General features: G+C 39.4%; 1 protein-coding gene across 2 annotated transcripts; it reads right to left on the reverse strand.

Annotated features, from left to right (window-relative positions):
* Positions 1 to 4510: 4510 nt before the first annotated feature.
* On the reverse strand, positions 4511 to 24376 carry Psmd5 (proteasome 26S subunit, non-ATPase 5). 2 transcript variants are annotated; one of them, XM_070012662.1, is made up of 10 exons: positions 24180 to 24376; positions 17880 to 18024; positions 16390 to 16503; positions 15205 to 15333; positions 13656 to 13765; positions 13231 to 13373; positions 10778 to 10969; positions 8341 to 8450; positions 7524 to 7664; positions 4511 to 5623 (listed from the first exon to the last, which is right to left on the reverse strand). In XM_070012662.1, exons 1-10 carry the CDS (start codon positions 24350 to 24352, stop codon positions 5366 to 5368), a joined length of 1515 nt encoding a protein of 504 aa, XP_069868763.1. In that variant the 5' UTR covers positions 24353 to 24376; the 3' UTR covers positions 4511 to 5365. The 2 variants fall into 2 exon arrangements, with proteins under 2 accessions (XP_069868763.1, XP_069868773.1); XM_070012672.1 differs by lacking the exon at positions 17880 to 18024 and having other exon boundaries at positions 24180 to 24250.
* Positions 24377 to 24425: the final 49 nt, after the last annotated feature.

Consider the following 24425-nt stretch of genomic DNA (forward strand, 5'->3'; position numbering starts at 1 on the left):
TATTTGTTTGCTTTTAAGTATGATATTTTTGAATTGCCTTCTATTCATTATAGAAAGCAACCTTCTGTCCCATGTTTTGTGTAGTTCCTCTGAGTCTTTACTTATTCTTAGCAAAAATACAAAATGTTCTTAAATGAAAAAAAAAAAGTTCTTAAATAGGTTGACGTACTCGATCCTGTTGGGATCTTATTTTTAACAAATTTTAGGCGAGTATGGTATTATTCTTTACAAAATAAAATGATTCAGAATAGAGAACATTTAATTATAATGAAGTCTTTTAAAGAGACAAAGATAATATATATATATATTTGTGGTGTACAACATGATGTTTGATACATGTGCATATTTTGGTATGACTAAATCCATTTAGTGGTAGTAAGAACTCTTAAAATCTATCTTTATTTTATATCTATGATATGTTACTATGAGCTCTCATTACTATGAAGTATGATGATCTTCTGAATTTATTCTTTGTGTCAAACTAAATTATTATATTGGGGGGGGTCACTTAACCAACCTCTCCCTGGTCTTATCACATCCTGGCATTTCTTAACCACCATTTTACTGTCTGTTCCTGATATTTTTATACTCCAAAATTAATCATTTGTCATATTGTCTGGATTATATCACTCAATCTCTATATTCCAGGTTCATCCATGTTATTGCAAATGACAAAACTTCCATAAGACTGAAAAGTATTGTATTGTGGATATAAGCCACATTTTCTTCATCTGTCCAGTCAGATGATATTCTAGTTCTAATTTGAATATTTTTCAGGAGCCTCCATACACTATTCCACAATAATTGTATTGATTTACATTTCTACCAATAAGATGCAACATTCCCTTTTCTCCTCATCCTCTTAAACACTTAGTATCTTTCATCTTTATTATATTGGTCATTCTAATAACTATGAGGCAATATCCCTCATTGTGGTTCTAATTTATATTTTCCTGTGGGGCTTGAACTCAGGGTTTGGGCACTGTCCCTGAGCTCTTTTGCTCAAGGCTAGCACTCTATCACTTTGAGCCACAGTTCCACTTTGGTTTTCTGGTAGTTAATTGGAGACATGAGTCTCATGGACTTTTCTGCGATCCTCAGATCTCAGCCTCCTGAGTGGCTAGGATTACAGGTGTAATCCACCACTGCCTGGCTCTGATGATATTTTGTGCATGTGCTGGTACCAGGAGAGGCTTGAACTTGCTTGCTCATGACTAGCATGTTACCCCTTAAATCACATCTCCAGCTTTACTTTTTGCTGTTAATTTTGGAGATGAAGTCTCATAAAGTTTTCTAAAAGGGCTGGTTTTGAACCATGAACTTTGTTATCTCAGACTCCTCAGGAGCTAGGATTATGAGCATGAGCCACTGGTATCTGGTTGATAGGTAATAATATTGGGATTTCCCCCCCTTCGTATCACTGTTGGCTGTTTGTGTTGTTGTTGTTTTTAATTTATTTTGTTGATCTTTGCTCTTTGCTTTTTCCGACAGGGTCATGCTAGGTTAACCAGGTCTGGAACTTTTTGTCTCAAGTGATCTTCCTACTTTTGCTTCCAAGTACCTGGGTCTACTGGAGTGTGACTCCTGTAAACACGCCCTTTTCATGTTTTCCCTTGAGAAATATCTATTCCAATCTTTTCCTTTTCTTCCTATTTTTGTGGCAGTTCTGGGGTTTGAACTTCAGGGCCTCATACTTGGTAGACAAGTACTCTACCATTTAAGCTATGCCTCCGCATTTTTTTTTCTTCAGTTACTTTTCAGAAAGGATCTTAGTTATTTTTTGCCCAGTCTGTCTTTGAGTTGTGATCATTCTGTTTCCCTTGTATCTTCAATTACATCAGTGTGCCACATTTTCTCTTTTTGAAAGACCTTATTTTCTTCAAACCATGGTCCTCCTATTTCTACCTTGTAAGAGGCTGGGATAACATACTTAGCTTTGGCAGCTTTTATCTATCTAGGAATGCCTCCTAATGCATCCTTGTCCTCTAGGTCATTCAATTTAAGGGTGTTTAGTGTTCTTGTGATCCTTTGTATTCTTGCAGTATCATATTTTCTTAATCTTTTGTTCCTTTTGTCGGTCATGAGGATTGAACAGAGGGTCTGGGCCAGGGCCCTGAGCTTTTTCACTTAAGGCAAGCCATAGTGTCACTTCTGGTTTTCTAGTAGTTAATTGGAGATAGTTTCAGACTTTTCTACCTGGGCTGGCTTTGAACCACAATCCTCAGATCTCAGCTTCCCGAGGAGCTAGGATTACAGGTGTGAGACACTGGCACCCGGCCATATTTCCTTACATTTTTCCCCCCTAAAGTTTTCCTTTTACTTGACTCCTGTCTCACTATCTAAATGTAGATTTTTTTTAAAAATTAGTTTTGTTTTTTTTTTCAATATAGGTATTGTTATAAACTGCCTTGAAACTGTTTTTATTGTACTTTGAGTTTTGGCATGTAGTCTGCATTGCTGTTTGTCTCCAGATATTAAGTTTCTCTTTTAATCTCTTCTTTGTTCTATTGTTTTTTTAGGAGCATGCTTAACTACCAAATATTTGTTAAATTTTCAAAATTGTCACTATTGACATTTGACATGATTTAAGATTTTAACCTTAAATTTATTATGATCTGTTCTGTGGCTTAACAGAATGGCTTCTATGTTAACATGATCTCTTCTAGAGAATATGTTGTGTGCTTGAGAAAAATGTAGATTTTGCTTATGTTAGAAGGTTCTGAATGTATCCATTTGGTGCGTTGATGGCACATGCCTTCCATCTTCACTACTAGCTTCTCAGTTTTTGCCCTTGGGCTATTTTGCTCATAAAAATCTCATGTGTGGGGCTGGGAAGGTGGCTCAGTGATAGAGTGCTTGCCTTGCATGCATGAGGCCCTGGGTTTGATTCCTCAGCACTACATAAGCAAAAAGAAAAAAGCCAGAAGTGGCGCTGTGGCTCAAGTGGTAGAGCGCTAGCCTTGAGCTGAAGAGCTGAGGGACAGTGCCCAGGCCCAGAGTTCAGGCCCCATGACTGGACCCCCCCCCAAAAAAAAATCTTGTGTGTCTGTGTGTTTGCTTATTAAATACAAAATAACAACTTGAGAACTTAAACAAGCTAGATATAAAAACAGAATGACTCAGAATGAGTGTGTAGACTATACATGAGAGGGTAGCCCCATGAATCCTGATGTTAAATGAGTAAGATCACCATCAAAATGGTGACAAGGAAAATAAGGAGTATGGTTGTTGAAATTTTAGTTTCACAAAACAAAAAGAATTCTAGAGACGGACAGTGATGGTTGTACAAAAATTTGTACTTAGTATCACTATTTAAAAATGGTTAAGATACGTAGTAAGAATGCCCGGAACATATTGTAAACATCAGTGGAAATGTAACACCAAAACTCCTGTATAAGCTAATAAAAATGGTTATGATAAACTTTTTTGCTGTTATATACTTTTTATATTGAGTCACAAAGCTCTACTTCTAGCTTTCTGGTGATTAACTGGAGATTAAAGTGTCGTGGACTTTTCCTGTCTGAGTTAGCTCTGAATTCTGAACCTCAGATCTCAGCTTAAGTAGCCAGGATTACAGGCATGAGTCACTAGCATCTGGCTAACAGTCACTTTAAGAGAGTATTCCAGGAGGGGGGATGAGGCAGACAGAAGGGGTGAGTTTGATGACAGTATAATGTACGTATTACTGCCATGTCACAATGAACTTTCATTCACCATTGTACAACTGATCTGTGTTATAAAAAATTCTTTTAAAAAAAGAAAAAAGAGCTTCTAACCAGGTATTGCCTAGCTATAACCTAATTAGCAATTTTAAGAATGGAAGAGACATGGTAAAAGGAGACCAAGAGGCACTAGAGAATGAGGGTTATCACTCAAGATAGCAGAATCCAGTTACTTGAGAACCATTTTGTTATAGAGCAGAGATTATCAAGTTAAAATGGCCTAAAAGAAACCTCTTCTTTTGGGGCAGCGGGGGAAGTACAAAGTGGCACTGGGGTACTCAGTACTTTGTTCATGCTAGGCAAGTGCTCTATCACTTGAGCCATCAACAGGGCCTCAGTTGAAAGCTGCCACTCTAACATGCCTTAGGACAGGTGATCTCAGCAGATTGCTTTCCTGTTTAGAGAGGACACTGGAAAACAAGTGTGTACAGTTTTTGTCAATGTAAAGAAAGATTACCCTTTGTAAAATAAGAAGATGGCATTCTAGTTTATATATATTGTTTCTTCTATTCTGACTCTGGATATTAGGACTCAGTTCCTTCTCTGATTAACTCAAGATACTATATAGGTCTCAAAAATAGCAAAATCCTCACAATGATGATCTACCCATACATAAAATGGCAGTTCAGGGACCAACCATAACAGGGCAAAATCCATTGATACACAGCAAAAATTAAAGGAAGGACCTCACAGTATGGCTTAAATAGTAGAGCACCAGCTTAACAAGACCACAGAAAGAAAATACCAAACTTTTTTTGAGATTTATATTTTTATTTATTTTTGTCCATCATGGGGCTTGAACTCAGGTCCTGGACACTGTCTGTGAGCTTTTGCACTCAAGGCTAGCATGCTACCACTTTAAGCCACAGTGCCACTTATTTTTTTGGTGGTTAACTGGAGATAAGTCTCATGGACTTTCCTGCCTGGGCTAGCTTTGACCCATAATCCTCAGATCTCAGCCTCCCCAGTAATTAGGATTATAGGTATGAGCCACTGGTGCCCAGTGTTGAGATTTATTTTATGTCTACTTTCCCAAGGAAGAATAACAACAAGACATGAGAGATCTTTATTAAAGGTATTCATTCCTTGTACAGGGAACATAACTTGAGGATGTCAAACTACTTATCTTTCAAAAATATCTAAGACTTTCTTTGAAAGCAGACTCCAAAGAAAAAGAGTACACACACACACACACACACACACACACACACACACACACACACACACACACACACACACACACACACACACACACACACACACACACACACACACACACACACGGTGGTAAAAGGAATTCTGAAATACTTTGGTTTATTTTGAAGCATATTTATAAATAAGAACATGAATACGTCCATGGAAATTCCCTAAGAACAAAACTTTTACCTTACTGGAAAGATTAAGGCAGTCAGAGGAATCTGAAAAACACTAGTTCTCTTTTGATCATGTCTGCTTGCTCTTGGTTCTATGTTGTATCTCAACAACATGGAAAGAAACAACGTTAGTGATAAGGGTTACGTCAGACACTCCATGATAGCTTGGGGAAGAGGGAAGTTTCTGTTGTCCAAAATACGGATGGAGCCGAATGCCTTAGGAGAAGTCCAGGTAAAAACATGGTCCCCTACATCAGACTCTAGAAAAACTCAATCAGCTCCTTCTACTGCCGTTGTGGAAACAGGTTTCACATAGTATGGACCTTCACTTAGGTATGTTCTAAGCCTCAAATAATTTGGATTCCCAAAGATTTCTGCAATTGTTTTGGAATTGGCAAGGGCTTTCACCAGTTCGTATTTGGCATCCTTTGAAGCTTTGTCATGTTCCACAGACCGGTCCATCACATATTCCACAAAACCTGGACTGTTGAACATAAGTTTCTGAGCCCAGGGTTGGTTTGCAATGGCCTGAAACAGAAAGCATAAAGAACATAATTGCTCTGGGCTTCAGTTATGAGATGGCGTAATACTCAGAAATGTGGCAGCACTGAACCCTAAAAATATTCCCTTTTACCTAATTAAATTCTGTCCTGAGAAACAAGAAACAAGTTACAACATAATGTCAAATAATGAGGAAATATTTATGTAAATTATGGAATATAACCACACATACAGTAAAAATAACATTAAGACTAATTTACAGGGAGAACACATATTAACATGGACAGATCTATTATATGAAAAAAGCAGATCCAAGTTATATACAACAAATAAAAAATAAAAAGCAAACGACATAAATTAAAAAGATAATGACATAAGTTAATACTTATGAGTTTTTTTTTTTCCTTCAGTATAGGTACTGAGGCCTGAATTTAGGGCTTAGGCACCATCCATGAGCTTTTTGTTTGTTTGTTTGCTCAGAGATAGTGTGCTGCCACCTGAGCCACAGCTCCACTTCTGGCCTTTTTGGTGATTAATTGGAGATAAGAGTCTCATGGACTTTCCTGCTGGGGTTGGCTTGGAACTCTGCTCCCCAGACCTCAGCCTCCTGAATAGTTAGGATCACAAGCTATCTACAGCCACTATCTAAATCTTCATTTGCAGAATGTCACACATTGTAGCTATTCAACGAAATACTGATTTCTTAACTACCTCTTTTAATACTGGCATCTTTTTTTTTTAATTTAATTTAATTTTATTTGTGAACATACTGTACAGAGGAGTTACAATTACATGGGCAGGATAATGCATACATTTCTTACCAAGCATTGCAGCCTCCTCCTTTGTTTACCCTTTACATCCCTTCCCAGCCTCCCCCCTCCCCCCCAATCCCAATCCTTCTCCTCCCCCCCCCCCCCCCCCGCACCGACGTTGTAAAGCTCGTTTTGGACATGACAACTTGTACTTCTCATTGTTGCAACAGGTCTACCTGTATCCTTAAACAACTGGTTTTTCCCCATCTCCCCCACAAGTTATACTGACATCATATATAGTGAAAGCAGGGGTTATACTGTGGGGGAGGGACATACAAAGTAATACTGGCATCTTTTTAAAAGAATGTTGGAGAGATAAAGCAAGTAGGAGAATTACATGAACAGTATGATGATACCAGTTACACAATTTAAGAATGTATGAAATAGCGGTGCTGTGAAGGTGGCTCAGAGGTAGAGTGCTTGCCTTACGTGCATGCAGGCCCTGGGTTTGATTCCTCGGCACCCCATAAGCAAAAAGAAAAAAGCCAGAAGTGGCGCTGTGGCTCAAGTGGTAGAGCGTTAGCCTTGAGCTGAAGAGCTGAGGGACAGTGCCCAGGTCCAGAGTTTAGGACCCACGACCAGACCAAAAAAAACCAAAAAAACCAAAAAAAACCCAACGTATGAAATACACACAACTTATATGAGAAATATGACATCACCTATGGGCCTGTAAATCCTGAGTTTGTAATGATTATATTCAGGAAGGAGGGAAAGGGAATGGAAGTTAGCATGGTATGACTTTAAACTTGAAATATTTCATGAACGAATGAATAAAAATGATATGAAAGCCAAAATCATTTAACCCATTGGGGTAAAAATGTACTGAAAAAGTACCTGAAGAATGAATGAAGAAAGTTAGGAGAGAGAGAAAAAAAAAAGAAAGAAAGTTAGGAGAAAGTACTGGATGCAGAAGGTACAGCAAAGTCCAGAGACAAGACAAGCAAGAGCATTAAGTGCCAGAAGGGAGTGGCAGGAAATAAGGCTCAGGAAGATCAGGGCAGGCGGCAGAAACTATGTGGTGTCCTTGCAAGAGCACAGCATGGACACTGGCTCACTGTAAGCACTTGTGTTGACTTGGCCAAACCCCAGCAAGGCCAATGGAGGAGAATACCTACTGTGAACACTTTTAAGGCAGCACAGTGTAGTTCAGGGAAGGGCTGATTACTGATCCCACGGAAGAGGTCCAGTGAGTCCCTTGACAAAGAGGAAAACCATGACTCTGTCATTCTCAGGAGGTCATCAGTCTGCTGCTCAGGCTACAGGACAAGAAAAGGAAAGATCTCAGGACAAAATTAATGTACAAGGAGAAAAGGATGTATTTAAATCAGAAAACTTGGGTTATGTGGTCTTACTTAAGTCTAAAACACTCATACTCAGGCCCAGCCCAGAACTTCCCCAGTTTTTGTGGGAGGTTTAGCAATATCTAATGGTTCTTTTTGTTTCACTTTTAAAGTACTGTAATTTGAACTCAAGGTTTATGCTTGCTAGATAGGTGTTCTACCACATGAGCCATGTCCCCAGGCCTTTTGGCTTTAAGTATTTTTGAAATAGGGTCACCCTTTTTTCCTGGGCCACTGTGCACCAAGATCCTATTATATTTACAACTGTAGTTGGCATGACAGGCATATATCAACATGCTTTTGCTCAAAAAGGCTTTGCTGAGGCAGTCCTCAAAATCCCTATTTTCCAAGCAGCTAGGATTACAGGTGTGAGCTATTGGTACCAGGCTCAATTCTAACACCCTATAGTTCACTCTAACTGAAACTGTCACTATCTAATAATGAAGATTATCTTTTATTAAAAGTAAGAAAGATGACATTTACTTGGTCAACGTTTACATTAAGCTAACTAGTATTATGTTGCATTACACAGGTCAGATTTATTCTGATCTATTTATTCCACTACTTTGCATTAACTTCATGATCTACTCACTGCTAAATACAGAAGAGAGGAGACTGCATCCAAACATCGTATTTTCAGCTCTGCAGAAGCGTTCTTTGCTTGATATCCTATTCTCATGAGCAATCGTTCAAAGCGAGTTCCTTTGAAGGATAACAGTATGATTCTTTTTTTGGTATGTGTAAAATACATATAAGCATAAAAGTGCCATTATAAGCACACAGTTCAGCACCATTAAATACATTCACACTGTTGTACAACTGTCACCACTATCTACACCTCCAGTTTTTTCACCAATCCCCAAGTGAAATTCTGTAATCCTTAACCAAGGTTCCCAGCCCTCCCTGTTTCCCAGGCAACCACTATCTATTTTCTGTTTCTAGGAATTTGGCTGTTGTATGTGCCTCATCTAAATGGAATCATGGAGCACGTCTTCCATGTCTAGCTTCTTTTGATTTAATATCCTCAAATTTTATGTTGTAATTCTTGTCACAATACTCTTATAGAGCAAGATTCATTGTATGTTTTAGTCACATTTTGTTGGTCCATTTTCCATCACTGATTATTGTTTTAGCTATAATAATGTGGCCATGAGCACCAGTGTACAAACAGCTGTTGGATCTCTGCTTTCAATATCTCTGAGTACATACTTAGAAATGGAATTGCTGGGCCAATATAGTAATTCTATATTTACTTTTTTGTGGCCCCTCCATATTGTTTTTCATAGTGTTTGTATCATTTCACATTTCCATTCCAAAACACAGGATTATAATTTCTCCACATCTTAGCACTTTATATTTTTTAAAACGTAAGAGAAATCACTTTCATGTATTATACCCCATAAAGACCTAAAGCAACACAAAAATAAGCATGTAGTCAGAGACCAAGTGACACACCTAAACCACACATTGATATGCACGGCAGCATACATAAGGCAAAGTGGATAGGATTGGAATCAAAGGACCTGGATTGAGTAGCAGCTGCCCCAGTCTGAATGATCTTAGAAACTTTTCTTAACTTCTCTGAGTTTCAGCTACCTGATCTGTAAAATGAGAATGACAATGGTATGTTCTCTGCAGGACTGAAAAAGGATATGTCATAGTTTGTAAAAGCACTTAGATAAGTACACATAGCAGGGTATTAGCTGTAATATACAATGGCTTATAAATTTTCAACATATGCTTCATAAGTGTTTTTTGTTTTGTTTTGTTTTTTTGTCGGTCATGGGGCCTGAACTCTGGACCTGGGTGCTGTCCCTGAGCTCTTTAGCTCAAGGCTAGTGCTCTACCACGTGAGCCACAGCGCCACTTCCAGCTTTTTCTGCTTATGTGGTGCTGAGGAATCAAAACTAGGGCCTTATGCATGCAAGGCAAGCACTCTATCACTGAGCTTCCCAGCGCAAGGGTTTTCAAATTATTGCTGCATATTACTTTTTTATTTTTGGTTGTGGGGCTTGGACTCTGGGTCTGGGTGCGCTCCCTCAGTAATTCAACTCAAGACTAGCACTCAACCACTTGAGCCACAGCACCACTTCAGGTTTTCTGATGGTTTATTGGAAATAAAGAGTTTCATGGACTTTCCTGCCAGGGCTGGCTTTAAACCACGATCCTCAGATCTCAGCCTCCAGAGTAGCTAGGATTACAGGTCTGAGTCACAGGCGCCTGGCTTGCATATTACTTTTATGGAGAATCTGTTAAGTTATGAACATTCTCATGGATGTACCATGAAAGTATTTTTGTTAAGTCTTTTTTTTTTTTTTGGTCGGTCATGGGGCTTGAACTCTGGTCCTGGGCGCTGTCCCTCAGCTCTTCAGCTCAAGGCGAGCGCTCTACCACTTGAGCTACAGCGCCACTTCTGGTTTTCTGGTGGTTTATTGGAGATAGGAGTCTCACGGTCTCTCCTGCCGGGGCTGGCTTTGAACCGCGATCCTCAGATCTCAGCATCCTGAGTAGCTATGATTACAGGCGTGAGCCACCAGCGCCCGGCTTTTGTTAAGTCTTATAACAAATTTTGTTTCCTTCCTGTCATTATAAATACAAAAAATTTTGTGGAATATACAAAATAACCCTGATAATTGTTATTCACTTTTTACAAATGAGGAAAGTGAGGCCTAGAAAAGTGACATGAAGTAAATGAAGTCCAAAAAGCTAACTAACACCCATGTCCTCAGTGTCAGAACTGAGTCCCAACTTGGTCTTCGAACACAAACACCAGTCAAGGAAGATGTGGAGGGGAGACGGTGTTTGGTCATAAGTGATTGGTAAAACCATAAACAGTGAGAAGTACAAAGATATAAAGCTGTTCAGCAGTAACTATGCAATTTGTAAAGATGAGTCATCATGGACAGAGAGTGCTACTCATAAAAGTTGTTTCTACAATGTAGTTAGTCCACCAGCAAATGAACATGAGTACTGAATCCTGGTCAAAAATTAATATACACCTAATGAAAGTAAAGACTAGTCATACCAACCTGTTTTCTGTAAAACCTGTTTCCCTTCAACATTGGACCCCAGGATTCCGATTGTGTCTACAGCTACACCAATCATGGTGGGATCCTGACTCTCTGTCATTTCAAACACTTTTTCCACAAAGACAGGATAACGTTCACAAATCTGCTGAGGGCTATCCATGACAGCCAGGTTTCCAAAAAACTTCACGAATCCTAAAGATATTTACAAAAATGCATTTTAAAAGCCATAGACAGCACAAATGGTAGATTCAATGTTTTTACAAAACAGAGATAAAACTACAGGTTAGAAAGAAAAGAAAGGCTAGAATAGTGTATTGTTTGGAAACCAGAGACCATAAAGACCAAAGGACTTGTGATGGGTAGTCCTGAGAGAATAGAAACCCCAGGTTATCAATGGAGCTAGGTCTAGATGCTGAAGTACTGTCCTATGTAAGAGAGAGAACAAGAGTACAAAGACCAATGGATACAAATTATAGGGCATTAAGTTTAGTCATTATTGGAAAGAAACTTTTAAACAGAAATGGTCACCAACAAATAAAGATAGGCTACCTCAGGAAGGAATAAATCTCCAACTCCTGGAAGTATTTAAAAAGATCAACCAAGCTGGGTGATGGTGGCTCATGCCTGTGATCCTAGCTACTCAGGAGGTTTAGATCTGAGGATTGTGGCTTGAAGCCAGCCCTGGCAGGAAAGTCTGTGAGACTCTTATCTTTAAGCATTAAAAAGCCAGAAGTGAGCTGTAGCTCAAGTAGTAGAGTGCCAGCCTTGGGCAAATAACTGCTCAGGGACAGTGCCCTAGCTCTGAGTTCAAGCTCTAAGAAAAAAAAGAAAAGAAAAAGAAACATTAATCAATAATATCCTGCAATAGAATAGCTGGAATACATTTTCTGTTACTAAAGATTCCATATCAGACTTGATAAACTTGTGACATACATTGTGTCAGTCAGTATTAGTATTTTTATGTGCATTTCTTTTCATGCTTTTAAAGAAATGGCAATGTTTTTGTTTTGTTTTTATGTTGTTCCAGTATTTGAGCTTGAACTTTAGGACTGGGAGCTGTCCTTTAGCTTTTTCCACTCAAGGCCCTCTTACCACTTGAGCAACAGGTCTACTTCCGGCTTCTTGGTAGTTAACTGGAGATAAGAGTCTCAGACTCCTGCTAGGGCTGGTTCTAAGTGGTGATCCTCAGATCTCGGTTTCCTGAGTAGCTAGGATTACAGCTTAAGTACCATAAGTTCTCTAGCTTTATTCTTTTGTTTAATATTGCTTTTGCTATTTTGTACTTTCAGATATATTTTAAGACTTTTTTTTTCTATTTTTGTAGCAAATGTCATTGGAACTTTGACAGAACTTTTACAGATTGTATGCAATCTGTAAATGGCTTTGAGTATAGACAATTAACCCTATTAATCCTTCCAAACTATAAACCTGAGATAGCTTTCCAATTGTATCTTTAATTTTCTTCATCAATATCCTACAGTTTTCAGTATAGAGATCTTTTTCCTTCTTAGGTATGCTTTCCTTCATTTCTTATTTTGATAGTTGTCAGTGTATAGAAATGCTACTGAATTTTCTATGTTGCTGTTGTATCTTACAAATTTACTGAATTAATTTCTTAAGCCTAACAATTTTTGGTAGATGCTGTAAGGTATTCCATACATGAGATTGTGTCATCTGCAAGTAACTTATTATATATTATACATTACATATATTTGGATGCCTTTATTCATTTATTTTTTTCTCTTACCTAACTGCTGATTCTCTTACCTAACTTTTACTTCTAAGTGGTAAATGAGAGAGCAGTCTCATCTTGTTTCTGATCTTAAGAGGAAACCTTTCAACTATTCACCATTGAGTACATATTAGCCATGGAACTGTCCTACAGGCCTTTGCTGTGTTGAAGTCCAGTCCTTCCATACCTAATTGAAGTGTTTTGTTTTTTTTGTGCTGGACCTGGGGCCTGAACTCAGATCCTGGGTGATGTTCCTGTGCTCAAAAATAGCATTCTATCACATAAGCCTCAGCTATACTTCTAGCTTTCTGCTGGTAATTGGAGACAAGTCTCACAAACTTTCTTGCCCAGGCTGGTTTCAAACCAAAATCCTCAGATCTCAGGCTCATAAGTAGCTAGGAATACAGGTGCCAGCTACTGGTGCCGGTTCCTTAATTGATTTTTTATGATGAGATACTGCATTTTATTAAATGACCTTTTTGCATATATTGAGAAGATCATGTGTCTTTGGCCTTCTGTTAATCTGGCATACCACATTTATTATTTGTACATGTTAAATCAACTGTGATTGAAGACACTATGCTATGAATTTGGTGGCTATGGGTATTTTCTAAAGTGAAAGAGCTTTAAGGAGAATAATCTTTGGCCTCCTCCAACTATGTAACTCAGAAACAACAACAAAAAATGTACTATCATTTCCACAAGAATCAATGTTTCTTACCTGGCAAATAGAAACTAGAGAAAGGGTCTGAATCTGCACCAACAATTATATTAGAAATCTGGTCAATTACTCCTTCTTGAGCAAGGTATTGTCGTCCATGATGGGTATATGCCAGTGATGTCACCATCTCTATACAAGTGGCTCTAAAAGGAAAGAAAGATGAGGTCAAAGAACCACCTGATAAAATGTTATACCATCCGAAATGGCAGTTGCCATCTGATTTCAGTAAGAGCACACTTGCCTAGGGATAAAGGACACAGTCACTCCAAAACCTCTAACTTGTCTAACATGACCTGAACTATTTTCTGAAAGCCATAAGATGGCAGCATGGACAAAAGTGGAAAATCATGCTAAGTAACAAGGCTGGTTTTCTGATGTTCCAAAAAGGACATCTCACTTTATAAACTCTCCTTAAGTCAACATACCTGACCAGTACATCCTCGCCAGTCAGCTCTCTCAGGAGCTGGGTCACAAATCCACTTGTGGTACAGTAGTTTAAAGACTCAGGGGACACAGAAGAAATCTCCACAATTAGCTGAAAGAAAAATTAGAAAAAGGTCAAAACATTCTTAAACCTATTAAATTTCATTTTAAGTTACACATCTAAATAGGTACTTTATATAATTAAATTCTTTAGTATTTATTACTTATTATTTGTCTCTAAAACATCTTCACTGAACTCACAAGAAATTGCTTTGGTACATAAATATTCCTTTACATATGGATAAATCCACACTTACCCCGCAAAAATATATGAGTCAGGGTGTATGAAAGTTTTAATTAGCAACAACAGATATATAACCATTCATTCTTAGGCAGAATATGTAGCTCAGTGGTAGAGTTCTTGCTTAGCATGTATTAATACCAGCACTTAATACCAGCACTGAAAAAACAAACTTGTTCATGTAGTCTGTCAGTCATTTAGTCAGTTCATTTGACAAGCATGTCCTGAAGGCTTAATAAAAAAAAATGAAGGGGTTTTAAGCAAATGTGATTCAGAAATGGATTTTTTAATCCGAGCTAGTACTGGGGCTTGAGTTCCAGGTCTCTATCTCACTAGGCTTTTTTGCTTGTGGCTGACAATCTGGAACTCTATTCAGGAAGTTCCTGCCTGTACCTGTAAGTTCTAATGTCTACCCTGCTCTCTTTTGCAGTAGTTTTTGAGTTTCAGGTCTGACGTTGGGGTCTTTGATCCACTTTGGGTTGATGTTGGTACATGGTGACAGGCAGGGATCCGCTTTTACTTTTCTGCATATGGCTGCCCAATTTTCCCAACACCAATTGTTGAATAGGCTTTTTTTCCACTGTACGTCCTTAGCTCCTTTGCCTAGAATTGATTTGGCTATTCTAGCCCTTTTGTTGTTCTATATGGATTTTTATTGTTTTCTCTATTTCAATAAAGAACATCATTGGGATTTTGATGGGGATTGCATTGAATTTGTCTGTCATTTTTGGCAATATTGCCATTTTCACAATATTGATTCTACCTATCCATGAACATGAAAGGAATTAAGATTGTACAAGGTTCCATTTCAGATATACGGCCCTACTAACTATTTAGTTTGGGTCAATTACTCCTCCAATAGTGAGGCTAAAATATTAACGTACCTGTTTTATTACGAGAATTAAGATAGTGTATGTGAGGATTTTAATGAAGTGCTCAATACAAACTTGGTAGAAATGGCCACTTTTTCTTCCTACTGCCATAATAATTTTGTTTGATCTGTTATCAAAGGTATCCTACTCCTCTAATACAGTACTTACCCTACACTCCTCTAATAGAGGATTCACATTACACTTTGTTTTTTGTGATTGTCCTATACAGCAACATGGGATCACATCAGCATCCTCCCTGTACCTCAGATAATGGCTGGCACAGTTTATGTGCAAACTAAATGATCCCCCTTGCTTTCCATTGTAATTGACTGGATTCTACTCTGTAAGCATTAAGCAAGTGTGGGCTCTTAGTCTTACCTCATAGACCCTGTACCGAACAATATCACTTATCTTCATTACAGTTTTTAAATCATCCAGCAGGTTGCTTTCAAACAAGGCCTCCAGCCCAGCTTGGGTTAATGATATCCTTGACAGGGACTTGATAGCCTTATAAGAAAAACAATATTTTAAGTTAACAAAAATATGTATCTACTTCCTAAGGTTGATGTGAAAATTAGTGCACAAAATGCACTCATTCAATGAGCATTCACTCTATTTTAGCTACTGATATTTATAACTAGAAAAGATTAGCAACACAATGTAAGCCCAAGTGTGTCCTAGAAAAGAGGGGTTAACTACTATTTACTTATCCATTTATTACTTGATATCATCTACATGAGGATACAAAGTTAATTCCAAGTTTTACCTCTCAATTCAGAAGGGCTTTTATTTTTCTTTTAATATAATTTTATTATTAGTAAGGAGTTGTAGAGAGGGGTTAGTTATTTCATAAGACAGGTAAAGAGTACATTTCTTTTTTTGGACACTGTCACCTCTTTGTTTTCCCTCAGTTTCTTCCTCCTGTCCCTACCCACAAATTGCATAGTTTACTTTCCACATAATGCATACTGAATACCATGATTGCATTTGCTCACCCTCCTTCCCCTTATGCGCCCCCTTCTTGCCCTCCTAAAAAGAAAAGAAACTCGAAAGCAAAACCAAATACCAACACCACTATTATCATCAACAACAACAAACCCCATGTCTCTATTTCCTGGAATTCATTTTGATAGTATTTTAAATGTTCAGGGAGTTATGCTTTTGGGTTCCTCCCCAAGTCTGCTTGTGTGTGAATACAGAGTCCCTTATAAGTTATCATATCCACTTTTCTTTTAGATCTAGCTTTCATATATTAAAGAAAACATATGCCATTTGTCTCTCTGAGCTTAGCTTATCTCACTTAACATGATTTGTTCTAGGTCCATCCATTTCCTTGAAAATGACATAATATTATCCTTTCTAATAGATGAGTAAGGTTCCATTCTGTATTTGTACCACATTTTTTGATCCACTCATCTATTATGATAGTCATAACTTGGCTACTGTGAAAGGTGCAGCAATCAACATATGTAAGTGTCTTTACAGTATCCTAGCCTATTATGCTCTGAGTAGATGAGAAGGTCTTTTCTTGACTTTAGGACACAATGTCTCTAACAAACTCACCGCTTTAGCTACAGATAGATTCTCTCCACCAATGCAATAAACAATTTGTTTTAATAGGTCAGCATTATTTAGAATCTCAGTGACAGCATCTGAATGTTCAACAATTCTTCCAACCTGAAAGAAAAAAAAAATCAGAAATACTCTTCCAAGTTAGAACAACATTTGCATATATGATGTTCAAATTTCCACAGTATGCAATTATTTTAGAAGTTAATGATCACAACTACCACCTAAGTTTTTTTTTCGGTCGTGGGGCTTGAACTCTGGGCCTGGGTGCGGCGCGTCAGCTATTCGCTAAAGGCAAACGCTATACCACTTGAGCCACAGCGCCACTTCTGGTTTTCTAGTGGTTAATTGGAGATAAGAGTGTCACAGAAGCTCCTGCCTGGGCTAACCCTGAACTGTGTTGCTCAGGTCTCAGCCTCCTGAGTAGCTAGGATTACAGGTATGAGCCACCAGTGGCGCTTATCTAATTTGTTAAAAAGTCACAATTGACATTAAGTCCAGAAGCACATACATATTGTCACACCTTTAAATGGGGAAGAAAAAAAAAGTAAAGCGCATATAGATCAAGCAGTAAATATAAATCCTAAGTCATGTAACTTTTTAGCAGTGTTAACTTTGGGCAAGTTAACTTCTTTGAGCCAGACTGTCATGTGTAAAGTGGGAAAAATGATACTTAATTTAGGGTTGTTACAAAGATTAAGTGAGATTACATAGCCACAAAGCATCTACTATAGTATGTGGTACACACAGAATCAACGAAAAAATTTTTATCTTTGCCCTTTGTGCTGAATAACCACTTTAGAGAAGAAAATAAAAAACAGTGTAGGTAGGATCTACATTCTTAATTGTTTGCTCGCAAATTTTTGTGTGTATGTGCGGGTACTAGAGCTTGAGCTCAGAGCCTTGTATTCTCACTTGGCTTTTTTTCTCAAGTCTGGGGCTCTACCACTTGAGCTACATCCCCACTTCTGTCTTTTTGCTGGTTAGTTAGATGTAAGAGTCTCATGTACTTTTCTGCCTAGGCTGGCTTTGAACTTCAGTCCTCATATCTCTGTCTCTTGAGCAGCTAGGACTACAGGTATGAACCAGTGCCCAGCCTCCCTCAGTGATGATTACAATAATGCTTAGTTATGTACTACTAGACCTAACATAGCAGAGTAAGTGTTTGAACACCTAAGAATCTTTTTCTCTAGACTAGCAGCATCTTGAAGAAAAAAAAATACCCAGATTTATCTTGGTAACTCCAATAATAGATAATATGATACCTGCCATGTCCAAGGAGTTCAACCAGTATTTGATATAACACTGATTAACATTTTATTTAGTGGAACTTTTTATTTTAGCATATATTTCCAGATTATAGTTATGTACAGTAGAATAGCCTTGATATACCCTAGAGACAGTGAAACTAACACCCAGCATAGAACCTGGCAGAGAACAGATGACACAAGTCAGTTCCTATTTGTGCTAGTAAAATTTCATACCTGGGACAGAGTAAGGATTTTGACAGAATCATCAGGATGAGTCAGTCCCCTTTGTAGGTCAACCCTGAGGTTCCTGGCCACGTGAACTGGCTCCATAGCTTGGAGGAATCTCTCCAGAATGGATACACATAAATCCGTCTGTTCCCTAAAGGAGTCACCATAGATCGCATTAGTTCATGTCCCGTTATACTGGAAGCAACTGCTACAGCTTAGCACAAGAGGATTCTTCCAGAAAGACTTCTCTTCAAGACAGCAGCTCTGCTCACTCATTAAACATTTGCTACATACCTATTATCCACTATGCAGGGGTTGGGACTATGAAGACATAAGATATACTATTTTCTATGTCTCAAGTTCAGTCTAATGGAAGATACAGATAAATGGAAGGCGAGTACAACCCAGGTACAAAAATAGTACAAGCTAGGGCTTACAAGCTACAGGAGCTTAAAAAAGAACACAAGGTATAGGGAAGGCTTCTTAGAGAAGTAACATCTAAGGTTTTTTTTTGTTTTTTTGTTTTTTTTTGGTTGGTCGTGGGGCCTGAACTCTGGGCCTGGGCGCTGTCCCTCAGCTCTTCAGCTCAAGGCAAGCGCTCTACCACTTGAGCTACAGTGCCACTTCCGGTTTTCTGGTGGTTTTATTGGAGATAGGAGTCTCACGGTCCCTCCTGCCCGGGCTGGCTTTGAACCGTGATCCTCAGATCTCAGCCTCCTGAGTAGCTAGGATTACAGGCGTGAGCCACCAGCTCCCGGCCCTGATTCTAAGTTTTTAAAAGTACAAGTAATCTAGGACAAAACTAATCCTAGCATATGAAATAGTATTGGAGAATAAGACATGTCATTAATATTTTAAATAAACCTGATGGAGCTTGGTATGACTGGGGTTAGTATAGGGGAGGAGAAGGAAGAAGACAAAAGGGAGAGATGAATAGCAAGGAATAAAGAAATCAGCTTGCTAGGCAGACACTCCTTTTTTGTTATTTTTTCAGGAGGGCCTAGTGTTTTTTTTTTTGTTGTTGTTGTTGTTGTTCAAGGTCAATCTCAGACCATGATGTTCCTACTTACAAGTCCCAGGTAGCTGGGATCACAGGTGAGTACAACTACGCTGGCTTACTAATTGAGAAGAGGGTAGAGCTAGCCTTAAAGAAGGTCAAGGCTAGCCTTAAACTATGATCCTCCCAATCTACCTTTTTAGACATCTGGAACATTTGAGTATTTGAGACATCTCTGCATGGATCCACAAAGGAAACTTGACCCAGGGATTGTACCTTGAATCACTGAGCCCAAGGGGTAATGAAGAATGTTTTCATGCCCAAGATAACCCAAATGTCCACCAACTGAGGAACAGATAAATATAACATGGTGAGAAGAATAAAGGGAAATGTGGAATCACTGTTTCTGATATGGGTTTTTTTCCTTTAAAAAAATGTTATTAAAGCCAGGTGAAATGGAGTATGCTTGCTTGTAATCCTAGCTACTTAGGAGATTGAGGCAGGAAAATTGCTCAATTCCAATGATTAAAGACTAGTCCAGACAACATAAGTGAGATCCTGTTTCAAAGAAAAAGAAAAATTGGGATCATTCATTTTCCATTTATTTTGTGTGTGTGTTGTGTGTGTTTGTCAGATGTGGGGCTTGAACTCTGGACCTGGGCCCTGTCCCTGAGCTCTTCAGCCGAAGGCAAGCCCTCTACCACTTGAGACACAGAGTCACTTCGGGTTTCTGGTGGTTTATTGGACTTTCCTTGCCCAAGCTGGTTTTGAATCGGGATCCTTAGATCTCAGCCTCCTGAGTAGCTAGATTTACAGGCGTGAGCCACTAGTGCTGGGCTTATGTGGTTTTTTTAAACTGTATTTTGTTGTTGTTTTGGTATCAGGGATCAAACCCAGGACATTGCATTTGCTAGGCAAACACTTTGCCAATAGGCTACATCCCAGTCCGTGCGTGCGTGCGTGCGTGCGTGCGTGCGTGCGTGTGTGTGTGTTTGTTTGCTGGTACTGGGTCTTAACTCAGGGCCTTGAGCTCTCCCTTGGCCCAAAGCTGGTGCCACTTAAGCCAACCCTTTTTTGGTCAGTCATGGGGCTTGAACTCAAGGTCTGGGTGCTGTCCCTGAACTCTTTTGTTCAAGGCGAGTGCTCTACCACTTTGAGCCACAGCTCCATTGCTGTGGTATTCTGGTGGTTAGCTAGAGACAAGAGTCCTACCCACAGACTTTCCTGCCCAGCTGGCTTCAAACTATGATCCTCAGATCTTAGCTTCCTAAGTACCTAGGTTTACAGGTGAGAGTCACTGGTGCCTGACACTGACCAATTTTTTTGGGGGGAGGGGTCATGGGGCTTGAACTGAGGGCCTGGACACTCTCCCTGAGCTTTTTCACTCAAGACTAGAACTCTCTACTGTAGGCTACAGCACCAGGCTTTCTAGTGGTTAACTAGAGATAAGAGTCTCCCTGCCTGAGGTTGGCTTCCAACTGTGATCCTCAGATCTCAGCCTGCTGAGTAGCTAAGATTATAGGTGTGAGCCACCATTGCCCATCTTGCCCAATTTTTAATTGGGTAATATCATCTTGTATGAATAGTAAGGGTTTTTTTTATATATTCTGAATACAAGTCCTTTATCAGACGGAGCCTTTGAAAAGATTTTTCTCCATTGTGACTTGTTTTTTCATTCTCTTAACTATAACCTTTGAAGATTAGAAAGTTTAATTTTAATGAAGTCCAATGTATAATTTTTAATCTGTAAAAGCTAAGGTTAAAAAAAGTTCCTATTTTTTTCTAAAAGTTTTAGTTTTAGGTGTTACATTAAGTCCATAAATCCATTCTCATATACTGCTCATGGGAATTGGGAATGTAAAATGGTATACAAACTATGGAAAACAAAAACCTATCCAACTATTCAGCCCTTCTATCTTTAGACATTTACTCAAAGAAAAGAAACTGCTATACAAAGGCTTGTATAAATGCAGCAGTGATACTCACTGGACACTATGTTGAAAATGAGCTATACAACTTGTGGATGGGAAGGGAAAAACTGGGAGAGAGGGAGGGAAGGGGTAACATTGTCCAAAAAGAAATGTACTCTTTACTGACTTATATGTAACCCCTCTGTATATCACCTTTACAATAACAATAAATAAAAATTTAGGGGGGATTTAGGGGGTGGGGGAGTGAGAGATGGGAAGGGATGGGAAGGGGAAACAAAGAAATGTACTCATTATCTTGCCCATGTAATTGTAACCCCTCTATAGGGTATTTTCACAATATAAATAAATAAATAAATAAAAATTTAAAAAAGACTGGTATATATAAATGTTCACAGTAGTGTTATTTATAAAACCCCTAAGCAGAAAACTTTTCCCACTGACGAACATCAATAAATTTGGGTACATCCATACAATGAACTACAACTTAGCACGGAAAAGGAATGAACTATTTCTTTACACTGCATCAATAAATCTCAGAATAATTATTTTTGTGAAATAAAATTAAAACAAGCAAGACAGCATACTCCATGACTCTATATACATAATGCCCCTTCACTCACATCAGCAAAACCCCAACACGTTCATCTGTATTGATGGAAAGTGTGAAGGAACCTGAAGAAACTTCTGAAATGTATGTTCACTATCTTGATTATGGTGATGGTTTAACACATATATGAAAATCTGTCATATCATACATTTTATTATGTGTACTGCATTGTATATAATGCTTTTTTTTTAAGAAAAAAAAAGTGGTGTTGGGTGCTGGTGGTTCACACCTGTAATCCTAGCTACTCAGGAGGCTGAGATCTGAAGATCACAGTTCAAAGCCAGCCTGGGTAGGAAAGCCGTGAGACTCTTATCTCCAATTAATCACCAGAAAACTGGAAGTAGTGCTGTGGCTCAAGTGGTAGACGGCTTGCCTTGAGCTGAAGAGCTGAGGGACAGTACCCAGACCCAGAGTTCAAGCCCCACAACTGAAAAAAAAAAAAAAAGAAAAGAAAAAAAAAGAAAAACGTGGTAAAAGTTTGCTAAACTACACAATGTATAACTTTCAGGTCATAAGTGGTCCTTTATTACCAATAAGTAAGTGGGACTTTATTGCCAATAAGCCAAAGCGTTAATAAGAAGTCTTGTTTCTTTTTTTTTTTTTTTTTTGGTCGGGTTGTGGGGCCTGAACTCTGGGCCTGAGTGCTGTCCCTCAGCTCTTCAGCTCAAGGCTAGCACTCTACCACTTGAGCCACAGCGCCACTTCCGGCTTTTTTTTCTTTTTGCTTATATGGTGCTGAGGAATCGAACCCAGGGCCTCAGGCATGCAAGGCAAGCGCTCTACCACTGAGCCAACTTCCCAGCCCCTGCTTCTTTTTTGTAAGTAGTTTTAGAACTTAATTTCTCTCTAGATTTTTACTGGGCACAAGTGGCTCATGCTTGTAATTCTAATTACTCAAGAGACTGACATCAGAGGATTGAGGTTCAAAGTCAGCCTCAGCAAAGGTTTGTGAGACTCCATCTTTAATTTACTAGCAAAAATATCAGGCTGTGGATGGGCATGGCTCAAGTGGTAGTGTGCCAACTATGAACAAACAAGCTGTGTAACAGCATAGGCACAGAGTTCAAGTCCCACACCAGAGGAAGGGATTTTTATCTACAAGATCAGAACTTGAGTCTATAATATAGTAACCTTTATGGTTTAGCTAGAATAGTAGCAATCTATGTGGAGACTTTGAAACTATCTAAAAAATAATTCCCACAAATTGAAATCAGCATGCTATAAATTGCTTCAAATTGTCCTATTTTTAAATTTCCATTAAAATTGCTTCTATCATTTAGCAATCTTATTTTTGCCATATTTCTCATACTTCCTGTCACTTCACTTCCTGTTTTATTTCTGTTGCCAATTTTCAGCATGACCTTTGAAAGTCTCTTAATCTATAATATGAAGAAGTTGGACTAGCTACTTTCTCCAAACTGATCCTAATCTAACATCTGGCACATATGGTATTATATACTGTATCCTAGAAAAGCTGAACAAAACAATGCCCCTGCCTTCAAAGAAGTTAACAAACTAGAAAGATAGAGATTATAAACAGAGAACTATTATAAGACAATAGAGTTAAGTATCATTCATTAACAGATAATGACAATATCCTTTAGAAACTCTGAAGACCAGTCATTTGCAAATGGAGTTATAGCCTACTAGTGGGAATGGGGGGGGGTGCTGGGTTTTAAAAGACAGAATATGGAGTGGAGAGGGTGTTTCTGTTATAAGGACTGGTGTGAAGAATGTTAAGAAAGTGCAAGTCATGGTTAGGCAACTTTAATGGTGTGTCATGGTGGGTGGAACAGATGAAATTAAGCTGGGTAAAGCAAAAGATGAGGCTGGAAAAGTAGGATGGAAATATACTGGAAAGGGCCTACTGGATAAAGAAGTCAACATTTCACACTGTATGTAGGCAAGGGAAAAGATCTGGGACTAGTGGCCTAAGAAGTTTGCTGTGGTTGTAGGGTGGGATGGGCAAGTTAAAAAAAAAAGCGAGAGGTAAAGAGTGTCAAGACCTGCAAGCCTGGTGTGTGTGTGTGTTTTAAAATTTACAGATAATGGGAACATCTTTGCAATTTTCCTTTCTTCCTGAACATCTATTAGAAATATTTCCATGTCGACATATATAAATCAATCCCAATATTTAAAAATCTGCATAGTGTAAATACACAGTTAATCATTTATGGATACTTAGCTTACCAATTTCTTGCTGTCACATGCCACCTGTTACGAACATGCCTCTGCACACAGCACATTTTATACGAGTATACCCACGTTCTTGGTTGGAATCTAAAGGTATGTCAATGTCATGTTGATGGGTCTTGGAAGTGGAGTTTTAGCTCAAGCGGTAGAGTGCCAGTTGTAAGCTCAAAAAAGGGACAGAACGCAGGCCCTGGGTTCAAGCCCCAGGGTTGGGCGCTGATACACGCACGAACACATCCACACCCCCCACGCCCCACCCCCACCATGTTGATGAATTCTGCCACACTACTCGGCCAGAATCCCTTTCAAAGAGGAGAAAAGCCCAGAGCTTGTCGCCCGTGACCGTGGAGGTCTTGCAGGTGGGCAAGCCTTGCATTTCTCCTCCAGTTCACGGGTAAGGCGGTGGGGCCGGGAAACAGGGAAAAAACGTGCCCGGAGGCTGGGCTCGAACCTCAGCTGCGGCCTCTCGGCCCGGCGTGGGTCCCTCCCGGCGCCCCGCCCCACCCCGCACACCTCCACACTTGGGGGGTGCGGGGAGCGGGGAGTCCCCCCTGCTCAGGCCCCCAGGGTTCTCTCACCGAAGGTTCTGGTTTAGCAGGGAGAAGAGGGGCCCGAGGCGCAGGTCTGCCGAATGCTCCCGCAGCTCGCCCAGCGGCACGGCCTGAATCACCGACTGCAGAGCCCGCAGCTCCTCCAGCGGCGCCTCCAGCCGCGCCACCTCCCGCAGCAGAGCGAGCGCCTGCGCGGCCATCTTGCCTGCTGGCACGCCCACACACTGGGGTTCCCGGGCTGGCGGGGTGGGGAGGGGAGGAGCCAAGGGAGGG

The sequence above is a fragment of the Dipodomys merriami genome, unplaced genomic scaffold, assembly GCF_024711535.1.
Source record: "Dipodomys merriami isolate MVZ:Mamm:240054 unplaced genomic scaffold, mDipMer1.0.p SCAF_11, whole genome shotgun sequence".
In the NCBI taxonomy this organism is placed as follows: domain Eukaryota; kingdom Metazoa; phylum Chordata; class Mammalia; order Rodentia; family Heteromyidae; genus Dipodomys; species Dipodomys merriami.